The sequence below is a fragment of the Nipponia nippon genome, unplaced genomic scaffold (assembly GCF_047370975.1).
Source record: "Nipponia nippon isolate SJK-2023a ecotype South Korea unplaced genomic scaffold, ASM4737097v1 scaffold_8, whole genome shotgun sequence".
NCBI lineage: Eukaryota > Metazoa > Chordata > Aves > Pelecaniformes > Threskiornithidae > Nipponia > Nipponia nippon.
This window is the reverse complement of record NW_028262402.1, coordinates 25,633,609-25,654,899: the sequence shown is the minus strand read 5'-3', so window position 1 is coordinate 25,654,899 and position 21,291 is coordinate 25,633,609. Positions and strand designations below refer to the sequence as shown.

Below are 21,291 nucleotides of genomic sequence, written 5' to 3'. Positions count from 1 at the left end.
AATGTTCTATAACAAATTACCGAGCATTTACAACACCTTTTCAATAACCCTGAAACATGAAAATTAAATTGCTGCAAAGCAGCACTATTTATCTTTAATTTCCTTAAGAACTAATGACACCTTCTAAGTATTGCTGACAGTCCAACTTTTTGAGAAGGAAAGTAACTTAGGCAGTTGTTTAGAGGGCAATACCAAAATATTGTGGATTGACACAGAACCCTAAATAAACTTGAAAGTGTGTGGATATTCACATTAGCTACAAAAGGGAGCTGACACATTGTAATTTGTAATAGCAGCCACCTTCTTTGTAGTTTTTGATCTTGTAGTCCTCCAGACTCATCTGTGGTTTGGGATCCCTGCTCTGCATTACCTTCAGCTTAAGAGAGGGCCAGATATAAACATCTGAAGACTATGCCTAAACTTTTTTTTTTTTTTTTAAAGTACTATACTTCAGTCTATAATGCACTGAAGTCCTTGACTTTTCAAAGATATACTGTCTGCTACAGTATTTTTTGATGTGATTTACTTACTGTCTTGAAATTCTGCACATTTTCTACTCAAGAAACTGAAAGTGTAATGGCAAAAAATGCTGAAAACAGTTGGCCAAATGCTGTTTCAAAAAAAAGACTTTTCTTGGAGAGAAGGTATACATGGTGCATGGTGCACATTATTAGGATTTCAGTCCTCTACTCTGTCAACAGTGTTGTCCTGGAGCCAGTCAATTATTCTCATTCAAAGAACAGATCACAGCAGTGTTTGAAAATCTCATGTTCATTCTGTATCAGAAAATCTATTTGCTTTTTATGATATGTTATTATTAGTATAAAACAATGAATAATGGAAAGATAGAAGACTTCACACATTCGGCTTTATGTTCTCCCACTGTGTGGCTTGGTTTAATGATGTTACTCTAGATAACAGGTCATAATTTGGATATTTATTTTGAAGAACACTAAATGAATGTAAACACTATGAGAATTTACAGTTCATTTATTTATTAAAAGTATAAATTTTATTTCACAGAATTTTTAAAAATCAGGCTCTTCTATGAAACAATGTGTGTCTTAATGGAAGATAAATTAGATAATTCCTTAAGTTTATAATTGAAACAATTTGCAATAATTTTGCAACAATTAAATTTAAAAATACTCATGCATTCTTATCTTAAATGTCTTATTATCTTAAAAAAAGTAGATCTGAAGTTCTTGTGAGGAACTGCATAATTTTAAGAAGTATAGCTTTTTAAAGTTCCCAACTGTCAAAGTAATCAAACAGCTACTGGTTTCCTGAGTATTTGAAATAAACAGACTTACCTGCTCCTCTGGTATGGTTAAAATCACCTTTAATAACTTTGCATGACTTTCCATTACCATTGCATACACCGCAATGATCTTCACGAGCCAGAGACCCTAATATGCCATCACAGCCAAATTTCTGTGGGAGAAGAAAATAAAGCTATTGAGACACAGGCCATGTTTTTCATAAAGCTGCCTTTAGGAGTAGGCATCTCACCCTTTTGCAAGATGCTCTAACCAACATGATCTAGCCCTGCTCAGAATGAGGGTTGCACTAGTGCATGTGCAGAGATCCCTTCCATACTAACTTTTTCCATGATTTTATGTAGATTGTTGCATTCACTCTTCCTGTATGGTTGACTAACAATACCAGCTGCTCTCCAAGAGGAACACAACCATGTTCTCACCTCCCCCTTGGACCTCTGGAACTTCTGAGCCTCTGTGCAACACACACCCCACAGGCCCTCCTGCTCAGCAACTACAACATGTGCAGTTCTACTGCTTTCTGCTCAAAATATGGGAGGTTCTTTGCCACACCCACAATGGTAAAGTGCTGTCTAATGTCAACCTAATGTCTTATTCTGAATAGGACGTGAACACGTCTGGAATATGTAAATATAAATTGTTATTTGTGTTTTGCTAAAAAGCATCCAGTTTAAACCAAATTAAGTTTACTCAACCACTTCCACATTACTATGTTAGACACATTTCTATCAATAAACATCAGTGGTAGCTTGACAATAGGAATACAGGTAATATCATATGTTGTCCTGAAATGAAATAAAAACCTTTTAAAGTCTAGAGAAGTCATCACAGGGTAATCTCGTGCATTGCATAAATTCATCTGATAAAACCAGCTAAATTTCAAGACTGTTTGATAAATAATGAAGACAAAAGCTAGGTTAAAGAGAAAATAAAGGATTCCTTTAAAGACAGAAACCACGGTTTCCAAGTCACTCATTTCCAAGCACATTAAGATTGTTACTTCACTTTATGCACAGAATTTTTATTACAGTTCTACCTAAAAAAGCAATACAGATTTAAAAATACTGATTACACCATAAGCATTCAAAGAGCTGTGTATCCAAAATGGCACATCTACAAGATACAAATACCTAACTCTACAGCTGTAGTCCCCAAAGTTCTTCCTAATGGGTTGTCTAAGAATACAGGGTAAAAAGTGGAAGACCTTACAAATTAGACTTTTAAATCTGATTAGCACCTATTTCTCTGACCAAGAGAATGTCAAGAAGCCAACTCAGTCTTAGTCAGGTGGGTTTGGTTTAGGGCTTTTTTTTGGTCTTTATTAGGGAGTTGTGAAAAGTGAATGATAAAACAAATGACTTTTTCAGGAAAAATGGGCTATATATCATCTTTGTGATTAAACCTGCAACTGTTACATGGTGAACTAGAGACAATTCAGCAAAGTATTTAAGAGTATTCTTGTTGCATGCACTCAGTCACTTGAGAAAGGACAACTATACATACATATATGCATTGGTATGCATATATACATGCGTGATGCACATACACATGCATGCGTGATCTCTAAGTTAATTTGTTGAATTTATTACAGTATCTAGCAATGCTATTTCTGTGTTAAAGTTTGTTTTTTCTGCTGAATTCAATGTGTGCAATGAGAAGCGGACAAAGAAAAAAACCAGCCATGTGGGAGTTTTATACAGAAGAGTTTCCATATGAGGCACTATAAAAGCAAAAAAAGAACTTCTATGAATCAAATTAATTCTGAGGATCAGGAATAGCATAAGCACTCAGCTTTAATTATCTGTCATTCTGCTCCATCGCTCTTTATTTAGATGTAAACTTTTGTACTGTTGAAAAAGGCAGAGTTAGACATACATACGTACACCCCATGGCAAAATTTCCCAACCTGTTGAAAGCTGAGGCTTCCCTTAGAAGATGAAATCTGTTATACTCATTTCCCACTCTGCAGCAGTTTGTTGTAAGTATCCTTATCATCACAAATACACATTCCTCAAGCTAACAGCCACTTTGCATACTGTGTTCCACTGAGTAAAATTAGCTTAAAATATTTTAATATGATACAAAAAGAGCCATTCAGTCTTGGTCATGCATTTTGCTACATGCTATCAGAGAAATAACACATATGCATAACAAATGTATGCACTTGCATATGTGTGCCTGTGTATCCAGCTTCAAAAGTCAGGTGGGTGTCGGTTTCTTCTCCCAAGTAACAAGCGACAGGACAAGAGGAAATGGGCCCAAGTTGCGCCAGGGGAGATTTAGATTAGATATTAGGAAAAATTTCTTCACAGAGAGTGAGGTTAGGCATTGGAACAGACTGCCCAGGGAAGTGGTACAATCACAATCCCTGGGAGTATTCAAAAAACATGTGCATGTGGTGCTTAGGGACATGGTTTAGAGGTGGACCAGGCAGTTAGGTTAACAGGTGGGACTCGATGATCTCAGAGGTCCTTTCCAACCTTAACGATTCTATGATTCTATGAAACAAGTAATTCATACCTGGCATCTACCATCTGCACAGACATCTAACCCATGCTGGCCACAAGAAGTCCCATCCATCACCTTTTCTGTTAGAAGAACGGGTTGATCCTTTCCAGCCAGTGAACAGAATAAGGCACATGGCTTTTCTGTAGTAGCAATTGATGGAAAAAAACACCAAACTGGTAAGAGGTCACTTAACAAATACAGAATTATTATCAACGTCATTTTTAAAACCGATATTTGCTTATCTGTGTGGCATGAATCTATGTTAGCATAACAAGTTATCTTAGATACAATGAAAACAAAAAGATTTTGATCCTTTTCTCATCTATTTGAAAAACTCAAATTCTTTTTCCTGCTAGAGCATACTGGTGCTATAATCTTGGCCTACATCGTACTCATGTCACATTCATTGTTGCAATTAAGAATATGCACATTGCAGCTGTCGGAATATTTTGGTTGTAATCTATACTTTCATTGTACTGTATTTTTGGCAGATCACAAATATTGGTGAAAAAAGAAACTTAATACTTTCCAGATTTTCTAACTATGCAGGTCAAAAAAATTAAGTAATTGAAACACCCTGGGAAGAAAAATATACAGATTTACGAAGTCCACATTAAAAAAAAAAAACCAAACAAAAACCAAAAAACTGAACACATTCTTTCTAACATTTTTGCCAAGGTCAGGCAATTTTCTACTCCATTTCTAACAGATTCTGCAAATCATTTCTAATTTTGAAAGAGAACAAAAAAGTAATATTATCCTATGTATCTATGTATTCATAATGATCATAATTTATAAATAGTGAAGTTTGCTTCACCACTGCCAAAATAATACCAAATAAAATAAACTAAGTGTCCTCGCAGTGGTCAACTGAATACAATATTACATGATTTTTTATATGTTTATTTGCAAGTGTACTGACTTCGAACTTCTTTCTAAATCTCTTGCAGATTTTTGAAAGGATAATGTCAATCCTGAACTTGAAATTGATTTCACTTGGACACAGTCTACGCCACTCTGACTTCATACCGACTTCTAGATTCCTGGAGTGCGTTTTTATTAGTAAATTAAACAGTTCCAGGAAATGTTCATGGGCACTGGAATTCTACTGTCTATACAGCTGAACTGTAAAACAGTCTATGCCACATTTTTTTGTCTGCGCTAACTAGCACTCGCTTGGTCTAGACTGGAAATTGCCACCTGCAAGGGACCATTTCCAAAAAGTAGTTTGGATGTCACCATCCTTTTTAAAGTGCAGAAGAGCTGAAGAGTACGGACACAGGGCTTCTGTGCCAGGTGACTTACACATCAGAGAGTGGTCTGGGCACATTTAATTCACTAAAATTGACACAGCCTCTGGGTATCTCTAGGGGACTGGTGCAAACAGATGCGATCTCTTTTGCCAACATGTGAAGCCAGTCAGACACAAGCCATCTCCAGTGGAGAAGAGTGAGTTTCTGCCTGAGTTTGTGCCCTCTGCATTCCTGTTATACTCCTTAAATAGTAATCCCAAAGTTCCCTGAGAACTTTAAGCATGTATCAGCATTTTTTAAAGGAATACAAGATTAACAGGCTAAACATTATTTTAAAGACCCTGAACTCAAAGGGACAGGAACTCAACAACACCAGACAACTTCAACAAACTATAGGAGACCTCATTCAAATACAATGACTATTTTGGACTTGGTGCACAATTAGTGTCTACAAGTGCAAATGATTAAGGATTTGGGAAGAACGTATTTCTGTAAAACTGGAACTCTTTAGCTGGTGTCCACTTTTGTGTCTCCTGAGGGACACCTCAAGAAAACAGGATCTCTCAGAAAAAAACATGAAAGCAACCATCCACACTTCTTAACATGGGACAGGAGAGTGTCAAGATTTTTCATGACATGACTGAATTATTCAAAGTCAAGCTGAAACCTTTTGATCCCTTAGGATATAAATCATGTGTTCCTGTGCTAAAATGAAATTTAGTTAAACAAACCAAAACTAATTCACTAGATAAGCACCTATAAAATAGCTGGAGAGGGTTCTCCTTACTATGAACACGAGCTAACATACAAGCCTAAAGAAAATAGTCTCACAAGTTTTCACTTTGGCACCTTGAGAAAAGGCTTAGAAGAAAAAAACCCTTGTTTACCTAGGCATATATTAAAATAAGATCTTGATAATAAAGTCACATTTTTGGGGATTCAGCAAAATAGTTCTCTTAAAATCTATGCTTTCTAGTGGTTTCTGATAATTTGTTTCAAGAGTTAAATACAAATGGCAATAATGAACTACTTAAAATGTGGTAACACATACTTACAGTACTCCTGTGTGATTCCAGGCTCCTCTTTATCACCAGTTGCTACAATTTTGTTAATTTCTCAAATTAACTGTTTTCATAACTGAAGTCTTTCTGTTGTTTTCTTGTGTTTTGGTTTTTTTTTATTAAATAAATTACATCATAACAATTTAGAGAAAATTCAGTGGAATGGCAGCTATCGTTCACACTCCTAGCAAGAACTTGGGCAGAATGTTTTGTTTGCTAGTTGCTAATATTTCCCACCAACATTATCTTTGCACATACTGTAAGTTCAACATTACTATACTCCTACTTGAGCATGCTCCTAGTGATACGGTATCTAAGCAAGTTTGTTACACTGAAGCATGCATGCAGTATGCCAGGACTTTGCATGCAGTAGCTGTTAGGATATATAGGAATCTTATCTAAGTTTGCAGTATGCATTACATATGGATTTCTGCCAAAATAAAACACTGGTATGTGAAATACTCAAGTGTTAAGCTAAAAGTGCTCTCTCCTTCCTCAAAAATAGAAGCGCACAATATCCATATTGTCTTTTTGGCTTTGTGGGTAGAAGTATAACTGATACAAGCATGCTTAATGATGTAGCATTCCTCTAGAAAGCTCCATTTCTGAGTCACTTCATACTACATTTCTGATTAAATAGGACCAAACTGATATTGAATTTCAGTTCAAATGTAGTCATTACATATCAAGAAGGACAAATTCAATAGGAATATAAGACAAAAGATTCCAGAGCATGTGAAAATACGACCAGATCTTGTCTATGAAATAAAAATGACTTAACAAAAATCGTGGGCTTGGGATTTGTTTGTTTGTTTGCTCTAGCTTTTACCGTATCTTTCTTAATTAACAACAATGCCAACAAGCTATAAGCCATATGAGCAGATGATATGAACGTGGGAGATAGTTTATACTTACCATCATTGATGACAGCCTGCCACTGGTGCACATGCTTCTGATACGAAGACCTGACACTGAAAGCCTGGCACTGCCAGTCCCTGAAGGCAGGCATGCCAGCAGGACAAGAAGGATTTTCACATACTCTATACTGCATCGTGGGACCGTGACACTCTCCTTCAAGGCCTGAACTAGAAAGATGGCATAAATATCACGCTTTATTGTTGGTAATGTTTTGTCAAACTTACATCACAGTTTATTTATGCTATACACAATAGCACATATTTTGTTGACACATAACATTAAGAAATCACCCACAGAAAATCAAAGTCACAGACCAAAACATATTTGCCTTCTGTTTGTACCAGTCACATTACATCTAAAGAGTCATGGGTGCTAAACCATAGTTCACACTTCACCCCAAAGAAGCACTAGGACTAGTAGGAGTGTTCAGTAAGGGGAACCTCAACTGCAGTTTTGATACAGTTCGGGTGATTTTTCCCTAGCTGTACTGAGCCAAAGGTGCCACTGAAAAGAAGTAACACTTGCAGGTTTGCTACCCTTCCTTTTTTACAAGTGTGGTGTTGTGAAGTTCAACAACATGCTTTGCTTCTTTTTGGTTGCTCCAGTTGTGCTTGCAGGTCCCGATGAACAAATGTAAAAGAACAGTGAACTGCAGAAACTGGAGCTAATTATTTGGAACCTTGCCTGGAAAAATGAATGAATGAAAGCGAAATTAGGATACCCTTAAATTCTAGAAATAGCTTTTAGGCATACAGCTGGAAGTGGTGTTTAGATGGCAGGAAATATGAAAGCATTCCGCATCTCTAAAGCTTCTTTTTAACCACCATGCTTTTTTATAGTCATATCCAAGTTTTCCTCACATTTCTTTATACAAACTTCTCTTTTTTAATTCCTCTGTCTTTCCTGTCATCAATTTTTGCCCCAAATCTGTTATATTGTCTTTCACCTTTCTTCATTTCCCCTTTTTGTTCTATTATTTTCCTAAATCATCTGCTCTACTCTGCCCTGCCCTGCTCTGCCGTACCCCACCCTACCCTACCCTACCCTATCCGAGCCTACTCTACTCCACCCTACTCTACTCTACTCTACTCTACTCTACTCTACTCTACTCTACTCTACTCTACTCTACTCTGGTCTAGTCTAGTCTAGTCTAGTCTAGTCTAGTCTTCTCTACACTTGCCTCCATTACTCAGCTTTACTTTGTTCCCACTTATCTGCCTATTTATTCTTTTTCTCTTGGTGTATAAATGGCCCACAAAAGAGATATATGGTACTGAGTAACTAAAAGGATAGCATCTTTTAGCTGACCACTAAGATATGGTGAAACAGACCCTATTCAAATAAATGGTAAAACTCCATTTATCCCCAATGGCACAAGGTTTTCATTTTCACAAGACAGGAATTTAAATGTTGTTTCCAGATATTCTATTTAAATTTCTGTGAAACTGGCAGGAAGATCTCTTTGTAAAAGTTGCAATTGCTTGGCTCTCCAAATGAGACATAAGTTAATTTTCTCCAGCAAAAAACTGAAAGACTAGAATTACACACTGACACTCTGGAAGTCAAAAAGTATGAATTTAATTTTCTGTTGCTTTTCAGGTGAAGCTTAAAAACAAAGTTGTATTCTCTCATTAATATTATCTAAACTTTTGACAGAAGCAGAAAAGAGGAAACATAGTGTTATCATGCAAGAAAAAACCCTGAAATACCCATTCTCCTAAGTGTTTTTCAGTATTCATAAAAATGAATTGCTTATGTATAGGACAACTATATCTTAATGGGTTTCTCTACTCATAAGGTTTAAATTCTGTTCAGGAATTCTGATGAACAGCAATGGAAACCTGAACTTGTTTTTACCCAGGGCATTTGCGTTGTCGACTGCTGATTCCAGTGTTGCAAGTACGGCTACAAGTGCTCCACGTGCTCCACTCCCCCTCCATATGCTCCGCAAAAGAGGTCCGATTGATACACTCTCCAGCCTTACACCACTAGGTGAAAATTCAGCTCTTAGGTAAATAAATCAAGACATATGCAAAACAATTCACTGCTCCACAAGCACACGGGAAGCACAACATAAAAGTTTTCTTCAATACATAGTTTTCATATGAGTCAGATATATTTTTTTCCTATTGTTCCCCATAGCTTTTTTTTCTATCCTCGTAAGTACAACAGCCAGAGACCTTTCTCTGGCTCAGTGGCCAAGGAGCAGGTGCAACTCTTGTCACAAGCTCAAGCACAAGTTCATTCCCAATAAAGATGCCTCCTGGAACAGCCTGCTGGAAATGGTCCCCAGACTATGCTGTCCCCTACATTTGAGCCTGGGCATTGCCTAGGAAAGCGCTTTTAGGTCCAGCTCAAACCCACTGCAGGGATCATCCTCCAGCTCAACTGTATGGATGATCACACAACAGTGTTCAGGGCTGTTCTCAAGACTTGTTTGGTTCACTATCACAGTTCCCACATGACTCGCAGGAACTGCATTGTCACTGATTATCCAGTGATAATTCCAATAGAAGAATATATTACAAGTAATAAAGAAAATCAGATTTTATTCACAACTTGTATTCAAAGAGAGAATGGAAGCCTCAATAAGCTAGTGTTGAGAAAGTCAAGAGAATTTCTGTCATTTATTTAAATAATAATAATCACCTCAATAATCCTGTACACATAGATCGTTTCCCAGGACAACTGCAATTTCTCACTCGGAAACTATCCAATCACTATTGTTATGCTCCGTAACCTATGTCCATATCTGGTATAAAGCATCATAACACTGAAGAAACTAGTACTTTATCAACTTATACCAGCTGAATACATGTCCCATGTATTATGAAATTTCAGCAATTGCAAAGCAATAAGGCTACAAGTAGACAATGAACACTTAATGTCATTAACATCAGTAACTTAACCCATTTCACTTTGCACTCTGAGTTATTGGTGAATTACTGTTATCAATGGATAAAGTTCATGAAGAAGTCACATATTTTGAGCAAAACATAACATGTCACTAATACAGTCAATAAAGGCCTTTGTCGCTTTTAGAATACATTTCCGTTACTTGCAGTGTCTATGCTAAATCCTTCTCTGGTGATCTTAAACTTCACCTGCAGTTTCAAACTGGTCTTCATTGATCAACTGATCTTAATTTTCTCTCTTAAATCATGGCATTACAATGATGGCATAATTATATCAGTTTTGCAAAATCTTCACATAGGATGGCTCCATCATTATATTGGATTTGCAATTGGAAACTACATATTTTGCAACTCTCTTGGATGTTTTAGGCCAAAAATGCTCATATATATGTAAAGATAGTCCTTCAGATATAATAGGCAAAATGGATTTGTCTGTAGAGACAGCATCTGCTTTATGTAGAGTCTGAGGGATGTTTATAAATCCTTAACTTAAAAAACAACCAAGATGGACAGGCTATGCAAATGACATTTCCATCACTTCCTAAGATCCTAAGAGGAGCACAAGACAACAATACTCCATCTTTACAATATAAGTAAACCAAAACAAAGCAAGAGATTTGTGTAATCTGAAGCTCATCTTGGACAGATGACAAAGTAAACAAGAAGAATAATCCCTTCTAATCTTCTGAGACGTTTCAGTGATGTCTGCTTAGTTTTTTACTGCTAGACGTAAGTAAGGTATCTCTGTAGGCTGGCACAAGGCTCAGTGAGCCATTCTAATTAGAATCAGTACTTTGTCTTACCCTTACTAATAATTTACTCCCTATTAGCTAAGCTCTACAATAAAGAGAACGGTGTTACCTTCCTCACTGGACTTTCCCAGGACCCATGTCACTACCATATCATAACGCACCCACAAGCATAAAGTTAGAATGAGTCCTCTGCAATGAGTTGCTATTATCACCTTTTGCAAGTCAGACATTAACATGCAAAATGCACACTAATTTCAGGTGCCCAGTTCACGATGGTGATGGTTTCACAATGAAAAATTCTGGGTAGTCTTAATAAGAGGTGCTGCTTTCTTATTCCATACCATGGGCATGCCAGTATCAACGTAAAGAATGTGACATCGAACAAAAGGCATGTCCCTGACTTTCTAGGTATTGACATAAGACAGAATATCAACTACACACATGTATCAGAATCAAAAGATTGCAGCAAATGTCATTGTTTTAGAGATATGAAAATGAATAAAGCCTGTTTTTCCTTTAGCATGTAAAATTATATTATCTGAACATATTATCTTGCTCAGTTGATTGATTTGTTTACTTTCTTAGGGGGATGATGACAGTCCTGGTGAATGTAATATGATTCAAACAGCAAATCACTCCTGTGGGAGACTGCTGTCAGCACAATATCATGAAAATCCCAAGATATATGCATGCTCCTGCTTTGTTATCTATTTGAGGTTTTTTTATCTTCATTTACAGTTATATACAGAGATGATAGAGATTATCCAAACAGCAAAGCTCTTGAATGACATTTAATATAAGTCTGACTTCAGGCGACCATTTAATTTGTCTTTGATGGCATACTCTTAATGACATTTATCACTCTTTTACATGCACTAACACTATAAACATTTCTTTATAAAGCTTATCCTGAAAAGTTTTATCAAAAATCTGTATCAATTTCTTCAATGAGACTATTTCTAAATCTCAAATCATAGCTGAGAACTTTGTATCTTTGAAAGCTTATGTTTCTGTTTACAGTAAGTAGTGCAACAATGGCATTCCATTCATAAATAGGATACAAAACCAGAACAAATTTGAAATAAAACAGTGTAAGCATTAAAACACCTGTGGCTTCAGCTTTTTTTAAAATTCAGTGTTTTTAGGGAAATGTACTTTTTTATCATATCTATATTATATAATATACAACATATAATACATTCAACTATATCTGTATGATTTTTATGATAATTGAGGTAACCAGGAACTCAAACAAGTGCAAAGACCTATTCAGCTTGTTTCCTTAACTGCTAGGTGTTCAATATAATTTATATTGCTTTTCCACCAAAAACATACCTTTCCAGTGTCACAGTCTGTTCCATCCATTGGTGGATCCAGTTTAGTTTTGCATTCCTTCTCACTTTCCACCTTACACCACAACCCAGTGCAAATGACATGCTGAAAACCAAACTCACAGGTAAGCACAAAATCTATCTTATGCAAAACTACTTTCTGCATACAGTCCACTGATGTTGTCATGAAGTTACCAGTTTTATGGTACTGAACTATGTTTAAAGACAGGTTAAACATGCACAAAGACCAAAGTGGGCAGATTCTGCTTAATCACGAACACGTGGAACAAGTCAAGCTGGTGTGTTGATAGAGAGGGGGAAGAACCTTCTAAGTCTAACCCTACGGGTCATGGTCTTTGCATGTGGCAGATCTGACAAAGCACATAGGAACAACGTTGCCCCATGATGTGAAGCGGCCACTGCGCAAATGCAGTCCTCCAGAGACTGGAACAGAGTTGTGAGATTTCTGGGAATGATTTTTAAAATTAACTCATATTTTTACTCCTTTTATTTAGTGCTCATTCATTTTAAGTGAAAGGGAGAAAAACAGCACTGTAACTAGCAACAAAACCCAAGGTTTTAAAATGAGTCCATTTCAATATACAGGCAGTAGTGAGTCTTTGTGCAGCTACACAGAACTATGTTCATGGGAGTTTTGTAAAAATGTGTTTGTAAGAAATTTTGATGCTTCTCTAGGACATCCAAATCCACTTTGTTCATACCATCCCAATGACTGCTGCTATCTTACGCTCTTCCAGTGATTCATAATTCCTCTATAATTCATTAATTCCTCCAGAAATATCTCAAAAAAGCAATCACACCTGATATCCACAAAGAAGACACAAAGTAAACTGACAAATCAGGATGAAGTATTTTTTTCTGGGAAGAAGAAGAGAAGGAAGATGAGAGAGGTACTAGTCAGTAGTGAATTTTGGAGATGGAAAGAAAAGCTGCTTCCTCTGTCCCTCTTAAGCATCAGAATAAGACAGTTTTACCTTCTTCAAAAGAAAGTACAGCCTTGAAGTATGCTGGCTCACATTTCCCCAGATCTCCTTGGCAGCCTTCCCTATTTTCCTCTAAAAAGTCCTCCTTCTCCCATGGTTTTCATTTCCTTGCTGTCTTGTTCCCCCCTTACTGGTAAACTGGGTGGAAGTGAACAGAGGGCATGCTGGGCTCAATTGCAGTCTCAATGTTACTGCACATGCAGACTGATTCCCCCCAAATATGTATAGTACTCCCAGAGAGGGGCAAGAAGGATCAGGAGAGGAGGACGGGTTGCAGGGAGGATAAAAGGTAAAGATCCACTGTTTTTTTGAAACCAGGGTTGCCAGAAGACGTGCTTTTTCTGACTGAAATGATTTGTTACATTGGTAAACCTAGCAAGAGTCTCTGTGCCTTTTACACGAAGCATGAAAAATGTGTGATACATCTTATGCTACCATGAAAAAAGTTTTACAGCACAGGAAACATAATTCAACAGAAGATTGTGTCTGAACCAAGGAACAGGACAGTTCCAATGGGAGTCTTGCATGTAAAAATGTCTGTAACATCAGCTTTCCAAAAAACCCAAAGTTTGCAGAGGTCTGAAGCACTGCACAAGAAACAAGAGACAGGATGGCAGCAGTCAGACTCACTCCTGATTCGTCACACAACGGTTTTGCGCTGAAGCTGAACTAACAAGACAACAGTTAGCTTATGCATATCCTAAACTACAGAAGTCCTATTCTGTTCCTGGATAATTTTAACAAGCAGTTTTCAAATATCAAACTGTAATTTCTGTTTTTGTTCAAAGGAGAAAGAGAATTTATTCTTCTAAAATTGTTTTTAAATATGTACTTCAAGATACAACTTCAGAGCCAAGAACCAAACTTAGCAAGAATACTTCTGGGACAGTTTTGGAAGACAATGTAGATGAGACAGATATCAGATGTTCATGATAAAGTGCTTCCATAACAACCATGAAGTGACAGACTATACTGTTGGAAAAATGCCACAAAAATATATGCTATTTAATGTTCCTAATTCAAATATTTTTTTTCATATCCCTTAATCTTCATTTGTCAATGACTACATGTGAGGAAAAGCCATCCAGGTTTTCAAAAAATAAAGTCAAATTTTCTCTTATGTCATCATGTTTTAAAGTATGTTATCCTTTTTTTTTTCCCTAAACACTTTGATCTTGTGCTCAATTTCACTAGCCTATGACTGCGGAATGGCTGATAACAAACCTACAGTTCCTTACAAATTTGGAAACAATTCTTCTACACTTAGCAAGACATGAAGTCAAATTGACAAGGATTTGGGTACCTGAACACACAGATGCACTTGAGCTGTGTAAAGTAAATCAAATCAAGATGCTTGACTTGCTAATACATCTTGTATACATCTGCATGTTTCTGCAAATACATGTATACCACCTCCTTATGAACCATGAACGTCACTCCCCCACCTAGAAACATCTTTGAGCCTTAAGTGAACTGTATTCTAAAAACACCCACTTTTCTTCACTCCTTTTTAAAATAAGCATTCAATATTACTATAACATTTCATCCTAGACTTTGAGATGCCCCAAACCCAAGAAAATGGAGATAGGAAATTACTAGAATCGGAGGATGACTTGTAAGTTTTTTTCCTGGGCTTTCCATTCCAGTCAAATCACAAATAGACTCTGTAGTTACTCTTCAGATTGTACTTCTGCTGCAGAAGTAAGAGAAACGGAGATTCCTGTTACCATTTAACTTTTGACGTTTGGGTATTTCTGCACGTGGCTGGGGAAAAACCACAATCCACAACTTGGTTTCCTCATTAGCAACCTGCAATGCTGCAGATCAGGACTGATCTGAAAACTAACAGATATCCGGAGACCAGTGTCAATATTACGGTCACTCCAAAATCAGAGCACAAACTTCTAAACCAGAAATTTACTCCTCTGGGGAAAAAGTTTCATTCAGTCAAAATCAGGATAGCTAAGTGAATGTTCACAGAGGTTTACTAGTTCTCTGTCATAAGCTATTACAGTTTTTAAGAGTAGCCAAAGGAAGTAAGGGTTATTGGAGATGATAAACTTCTAGTCGTGACATTAGGCTATTCACAATCTGTAAAACATTTCAATGTGTGTACACTGGAAAACAAAATCTTGCCAAACACGCACAGAAGATTTTTTTCGGAAAGAATGTGTTAATCATGACTTTTTAACAGCAATAGCTAGTAAAATATAGCACGAAAGTCACAATGTACTACAGAAAGAGCAGAGGTCACTCCAGCTTTTTGGGGGCTCTTTTGAATGAAAAGAGTGAGGCAGATATGTGTGCCACATAGGGATGCTTTTCCTGTCATATCAGCAACTAGAAAGAAGGCCCAGTTGAGAAGAAAGAAGAGAGACAAAAAGAGCATTTCAGAATTTCAGTATTTGTGCAAAGTCAAGATTGTTTCAAGTGTGGTGGTGGAGATGAAGACAGATTTTTCACTAGGGCTATAATATTTCCATGACTTTCGTTCTTTTCATGGTGATCTTTCCCTGAAATGGCTTAAAAATCACCAAGAAATATAACCAGTCTCCTACTTCTTTGCAAATATCACAGCTGTGTTTTAGTGCAACTGACTAGACAGCATTCGCATCCTGGACTTTAATCTTAAAAGCCAACATTTAATAGTTCAACAATTACATGAAATTGTCAAGTTCTACAATCACATATATTCATCAAGAACTACTTCTGGGCCATGATCTCACTATCTGTTATGTGAAACAGTGTTAGGGTCTAATTGATTCTTGTGTGAGACATCATGGGCATAAAAGCAAACTTGGCTCCCTTACAAGAAAAGCATTGCGACATGGTATAAATCTTGCATTCTGAGATCCACTCGCACTTTTCTCAGGCTCTATAAATTTTGCTTGGGGTATGAAAAAAAAGTCTTTCAAATAAAGATGAAAAGGAAAAAATAATGTCTGGACACCATTCATGAAAGAGGAGCGGGAGGGGGTCACTCAGGAAAATACAGGAGTAGGCCCTCAATGGTCCCTTCAGGCCTTTGCTTTAGCCATTAAATCATAAAGAGGAATTCCTGATAGCAAGGGAAAATCATTGGCCTCTGCAGTGTTTCTCAGAGGCTGCCCTGTAATGTGACTGTAAATCACCCTAAAGTGCTGCTCCATAACAAAATTTGTAGAAAATTACGTCTCAGCAGAAATGCATTATTGATATTTGTAGATTATTTTTAGATCATTAGGAAAATTATCTTCCATCATTACTCCATTGTTTTCTTAACTGAATAGCTGTTATGCATTGCACATTCTTGCTTAACGTAAAAGACTCCACAGAAGTCTGGTCATCAAATTCTCTTCCAGTCACAAAAAATGTAAGACTCTGACATAGTTCATAATTTATCTTTTACACAGCTACGCTGAAGTGCATGAACTGTTCAGCAAGTAGAATGTATCCAAGAAATCCTGGGCTATAAATTGTTGGATTTACTGAGGTTTAAATGAACCTTCAAGGAGTATGTTTCGCTCTCACTTCCTGGCTTGTGGACAACAACTGTAACCACAGTAAACTTCCAGTTATTGACAGAGTAGAAGACAGTATAGAGAGATAAAAGAAAGTAGCTTGAATTTCATGGAAAATCCAGTGGTTGCCAATGTATAATAAAATAATTCTTTTAATGAATTAATACTGGAACTAATGAAATACCATATTCAATTTAGAAAAGTCGCCTAAATGTTGACTGCTCTGATGGCAGCCACAATAATCTGCACAATCAACACAGCGAACTTTGAGTCACCTTCATAATATGTAAAATGCCATTATTTGGTAGGTTAAATCCAAAATATTTGTTATTTCAATGTAACATCCTCATATTTCGGTGGGAGATGATAACATTAGCTACTGACTAACACCACTTCACAGTTAGACGCCGTTGGTGTTGCACAGTCCATGTACTAGAACTCATGAAGAATTTCTGGGAAGTTGATAGAGCTTGATTCTAAACCAATTTAAATTGCAACACCCTTTTGTTTCCTTCTCTTCCTACACAGGAGAAACATATGTAAGAGCAGGACGGCTTTCTTATCCTTGGGGCTGTGCTCCATCCATTGCTCTGAGCTTCCTCTTCACTGTAGAAATGTTATTGAATTGGACTAGGGTACTGTAAACTTCCCGAACAGAAGAGCTGAATTTAAGACCCACAGTAGGGAACTAAGGAAGGAGATCTGAATAGGGTGCCTAAGCTTGCTGTAACTAGCTCTTCAGCTCTACAATCTGAGGATCAAATTTCTTGGATTTTTTTGGTGGGGGAAGGTGGGAGTGTAAATTTTGCTTCCAGAAAAAAGAACACAGAGGAAAACCAACAAGGTGACTTTACAGAGGTTGGCAGTGGAGGTTTGGTGAATTTCTCTTCTGCCTCAGTGCCCTCACCCTATTTTCTCAATTCTGTCCTTAGTGTCTTTTATTCTTTTTAATGTAATTTCTAATAGGTGCAAAGCTCTTAAAGATGCATGACAATAATTTTGTGGTTCAGTATTTGCTTATATGATTTCTGGTTCAGGGTTACCAGTTTTGCAGAGGATTTTGGTGAAACTGCACAGGGTTCTTCCGCTTGATCTCTTCTCAGAAACTGTTACCAAGTTCTCTTTCTCCTACTGTTAAGACCATAAGGTTATGAAGGAACAGACTTGGTTTGCGAAGAAGACTGAAAACTAAATTGCAGTTTGTCAGAAAGAAAAGAGGAGTTGAAAGGACCACTGGTTCTCTCTTCAAAGCAAGCCCGCATGTCTTTGGATTTAAGTTACAATGGTATCTTAATGGTATCTTAATAATAATAATATTTAATAGGAATTTTTGCTAAACTAATCATTTTCATATAAAGTAATGATCCAGGAAGTGGGAAAAAAAGAAGGATGGTACAAGTGATGTAGCTCAAATGTGTCCTCTCACATACAAAATGCCAGAAGAGGAGAAAATCGCTGAAGATGATTAGAAACGGACAATTAGGTACCAGCACCCAGAGCCTAAGTACTCTCTGTGCAAACAGTTGAACACTACCAGGGTAGCGTTAACTGAATTTAACTTCCTAACATTTCTAAAAGAATAATGAAAACCAAAGAAACCTTGGAGTCAGGACCCCAAGAGAAGACTATTCTCTCCATCTGTGAATAAACCATAAGAGGCATGGGACCACTTGGCTACCTGAATTTCAATGCCTGAATTAGAACTAAACACAAGGGTATTAAAGGAAGGGAAGTGCCCAGAGAAATGAAAAGCATACAAAGGTATTATGCAACAGCAAGTCTCCAGGTTTGACTATCTCTTCAATTACTTTTGAAATTCTTTTACCTGGTAAAGAAGACCTGGAAGAAATAATGGGCTAAGACTGTACTATATTCTTGTTCAAAATATGTTTCTAGAGAATGAGAAGCCAAAATCACATCTTTTAATTGAAAACAAAGTATTAAAAAGCAAGAAACATTGCAATTCATGAAAAAAGCACTTGGAAATAATGAAGAACATTTGCAGAATCGTTACATTGAGTTCTACTGCTCATCTCTCAGAGTGAGAATGTTTTCAATAAGACAATTGAAATAATAATCAGTAACCTACAGCTCCTTTCTTTTCAGCTACGCCACTCTCAGCATGTGGTAGGCATACATGTATTGCAATGTTTCCTTTGAGAATCTTTAGAACAAAGATTACTCTCACTGAAACTCACTAAAGAAAGAATACTATGTCCAAGCTGAAAAGATGAAGAGAACTTAAGAACTAAAGGAGTAAGGAATTATGCTTTCATATTAAATATTCCTGACCTTTCCAGGCTATCTGTCTGCTCTGACTCTGATGAAATTTTATTTCATAGTGCCTCCTAGCCCCCGTTCTATCAACCCATACTCCATGTTCTTTATCCATTCATAACATCATCTACCCATCTTGTCTTGCTCACCTTCTCAAGGGCATTCAACATGTTTAGCACCTGTCCTGCTGACGTTAAAGAAGGACGATTTTTCTCTGTTAAAACCATTCTTAAAACACTTCTTCAATCAGGTGTCTACTGGTATTAGGCCATAAAAGTACGAAGACCTCTTCAATTTTGTTAAGTTGTCTTTTCAGGGTCAATATAGTGACACTGTTTCATGCAATGGCATGAAGCAATGTCAGCAAACTCACTTGAGTACTGCACTCCTGTTGCTATGGCACTGCACAGATCTGCCAGGGCTCACAGGGGACCTGCTGGGAGGCAGGGTATATTCAGCAGTGCACAGACAGCGCAGCTAACACCACTGTTCTCCCTCGCAGCTAGCACAGGCACAGCATACTCTACTGAAGGTCAGATGCAGAGGTTCAATACCCAAAACGTAATGAAAAGTAACCTACACGCAAAATCAGGTCCCAGTGGAATAAATGGCAAATATCCCATTCACTGCAATGAGGTGACTTCACACTATGACATTTTCTATTTCTAAAGAACAAGGAACATATCAGCAGTATGCTATGATACAACATGATTCAGGATGTTTGGAGATCCAAAGCAAGCCTTACAAGATAAACAAAGGAAAATGTTCATATTAACTTCAGAAAGCAAAGTGTAAACTTCTCGTTTCAAAGGTGCTGCGTTCTCTTTCTCTCAAGCACATGCACAAAAATATCTCCCACAGAAAAAATGAGTTGGTGGGTGTATTTTCTGAAGTCTACAGCCATCCTTACCTGCATTTCTGGGCAAAAGGAAGCGGTTGGTCCAAAAAGAATCTGACACTGTTCATCTGCAGTGTACGTCATTCCTGGGAGCTTGGAGGGAATAATCACAGAATTGAGGCTCTGAGGATTCATCTGTAGCAGACAGTTACTGGCCTTTGACCTGGCAATATGCAGAGATTCGTACGCTGAGCAATCCTGAAGAGCCTGATCGTCATGCCGACTTAAACATGCATTTGATGTTAGAAAAATGTGGAGTCGTAAGGTTTTTTTATTCATCAGCATTGGGCTGTCATTCAAGCCGTACAAATTAATATGGCTTACTTGGTATTAGGTACCGGTGTGTTCGGATGTTGCGCATTTGCAGGAAGACAATATAATTTATCAACTATAATAGGAATTTGAGGAAAGCGCTGGACAATGTTTTTGTGTGAAATTTACCTGACTGATAAGGTTTGGATAGAGCTGTAAACAATTATAAAAAAGTAGGCAATTTATAATGCATAGGCAGTTGTGTAGCTTAGTTTTCACATCCAGCACAACCTCAAGTTAATCACTTCAGATTATATATATACATATCTAATACTATAGATTTAAAAATGCATATATTTTTGAGCTGGTAGCCAGAAATCTAGCTTTTCTCAAAGACTGAAGAAAAAATATTTGAAAATACTTAAGCCTGTTAAAGCATCAAGTCACGGTTTTGATTTCTGTCTAGATTCAGTACAAATGTGTCAGACTGACACATCTAACTTATACTAACTCTTCCAGTGTCATAAAGCAGACCTTTTGAGGACTGCTTGACTGTGGAAGTAAATTCTCAACAGATATATTCATAAGCTTAATAAAGGAACAGAGCTTTAGGGAACAGATCCTATTTAAGAGTTATAGAGTGAAAATAAACGTTTTAATTTGGCTTCTAGGTACGCTGTTCTCTATTAAGGATCTCATAGTAAATTTCTATTTAAAAAATTAACATCATGGAATTATGCTGCGTGGTTTGATATTGAATGGCACAACATAGATCAGAGAATCTACATAATGTTCATAGGTCATTCACTGTCCAACATTCTTCAATACCTACCATATTAATATATTTTAAACATATTTACATATATATAAAAATGTGTATATAAATATGTATGTATAAGCCTCTACATTAACACATGAAAATATAAAAAAAAAATCATTGCTAAAAACAGTTAAATTTTCATCAGTCTGTCAAATATTAGATCGTTCATGACGATTTACATTATTTTGATGGGCTACACAAACACAAATCTCCCACAGAAGTGGCAAAAAATATTGAAAACTTGTTATTTCAGGATATTTATTGCAACTATTTGTAAATGACAAATGGTAAGAGTTCTTTTTCTTGCATGATATACCTGAGAAATCTTTCCAGATCTTCCCTGCTGCACCGAGACCATGAAACATCCCCAAGATTCTGTCCTTTAATCCACTCCCCAGACATGATATGGAGACCATCTGCACAGGATGGGTGGTCATTGTCGTGGTTTATCCCCATGCTGAATTTTGAAGTTATTAAAAATAAACCAAAGCACAACAAAATAACAAGTTGTTGTCAAAATGC

At 36.9% G+C, this 21,291-nt stretch overlaps 1 protein-coding gene across 3 annotated transcripts in view; it reads right to left on the bottom strand.

Moving 5' to 3' along the window:
- Window positions 1-21,291, bottom strand: part of ADAMTS19 (ADAM metallopeptidase with thrombospondin type 1 motif 19) — a 156,133-nt gene that overhangs the window by 45,698 nt on the left and 89,144 nt on the right. For 2 of the 3 annotated variants that reach the window (XM_087741948.1, XM_087741950.1), the window contains exons 9-15: window positions 21,086-21,226; window positions 19,710-19,860; window positions 12,023-12,124; window positions 8,878-9,008; window positions 7,018-7,187; window positions 3,801-3,928; window positions 1,314-1,434 (exon numbers count right to left, since the gene is read on the bottom strand). In XM_087741948.1, the coding sequence (XP_087598074.1) occupies window positions 1,314-1,434; window positions 3,801-3,928; window positions 7,018-7,187; window positions 8,878-9,008; window positions 12,023-12,124; window positions 19,710-19,860; window positions 21,086-21,226 (944 nt within the window). The remainder of the gene's footprint in view (window positions 1-1,313; window positions 1,435-3,800; window positions 3,929-7,017; window positions 7,188-8,877; window positions 9,009-12,022; window positions 12,125-19,709; window positions 19,861-21,085; window positions 21,227-21,291) is intronic. The other variant, XM_087741949.1, reaches the window with a different exon arrangement.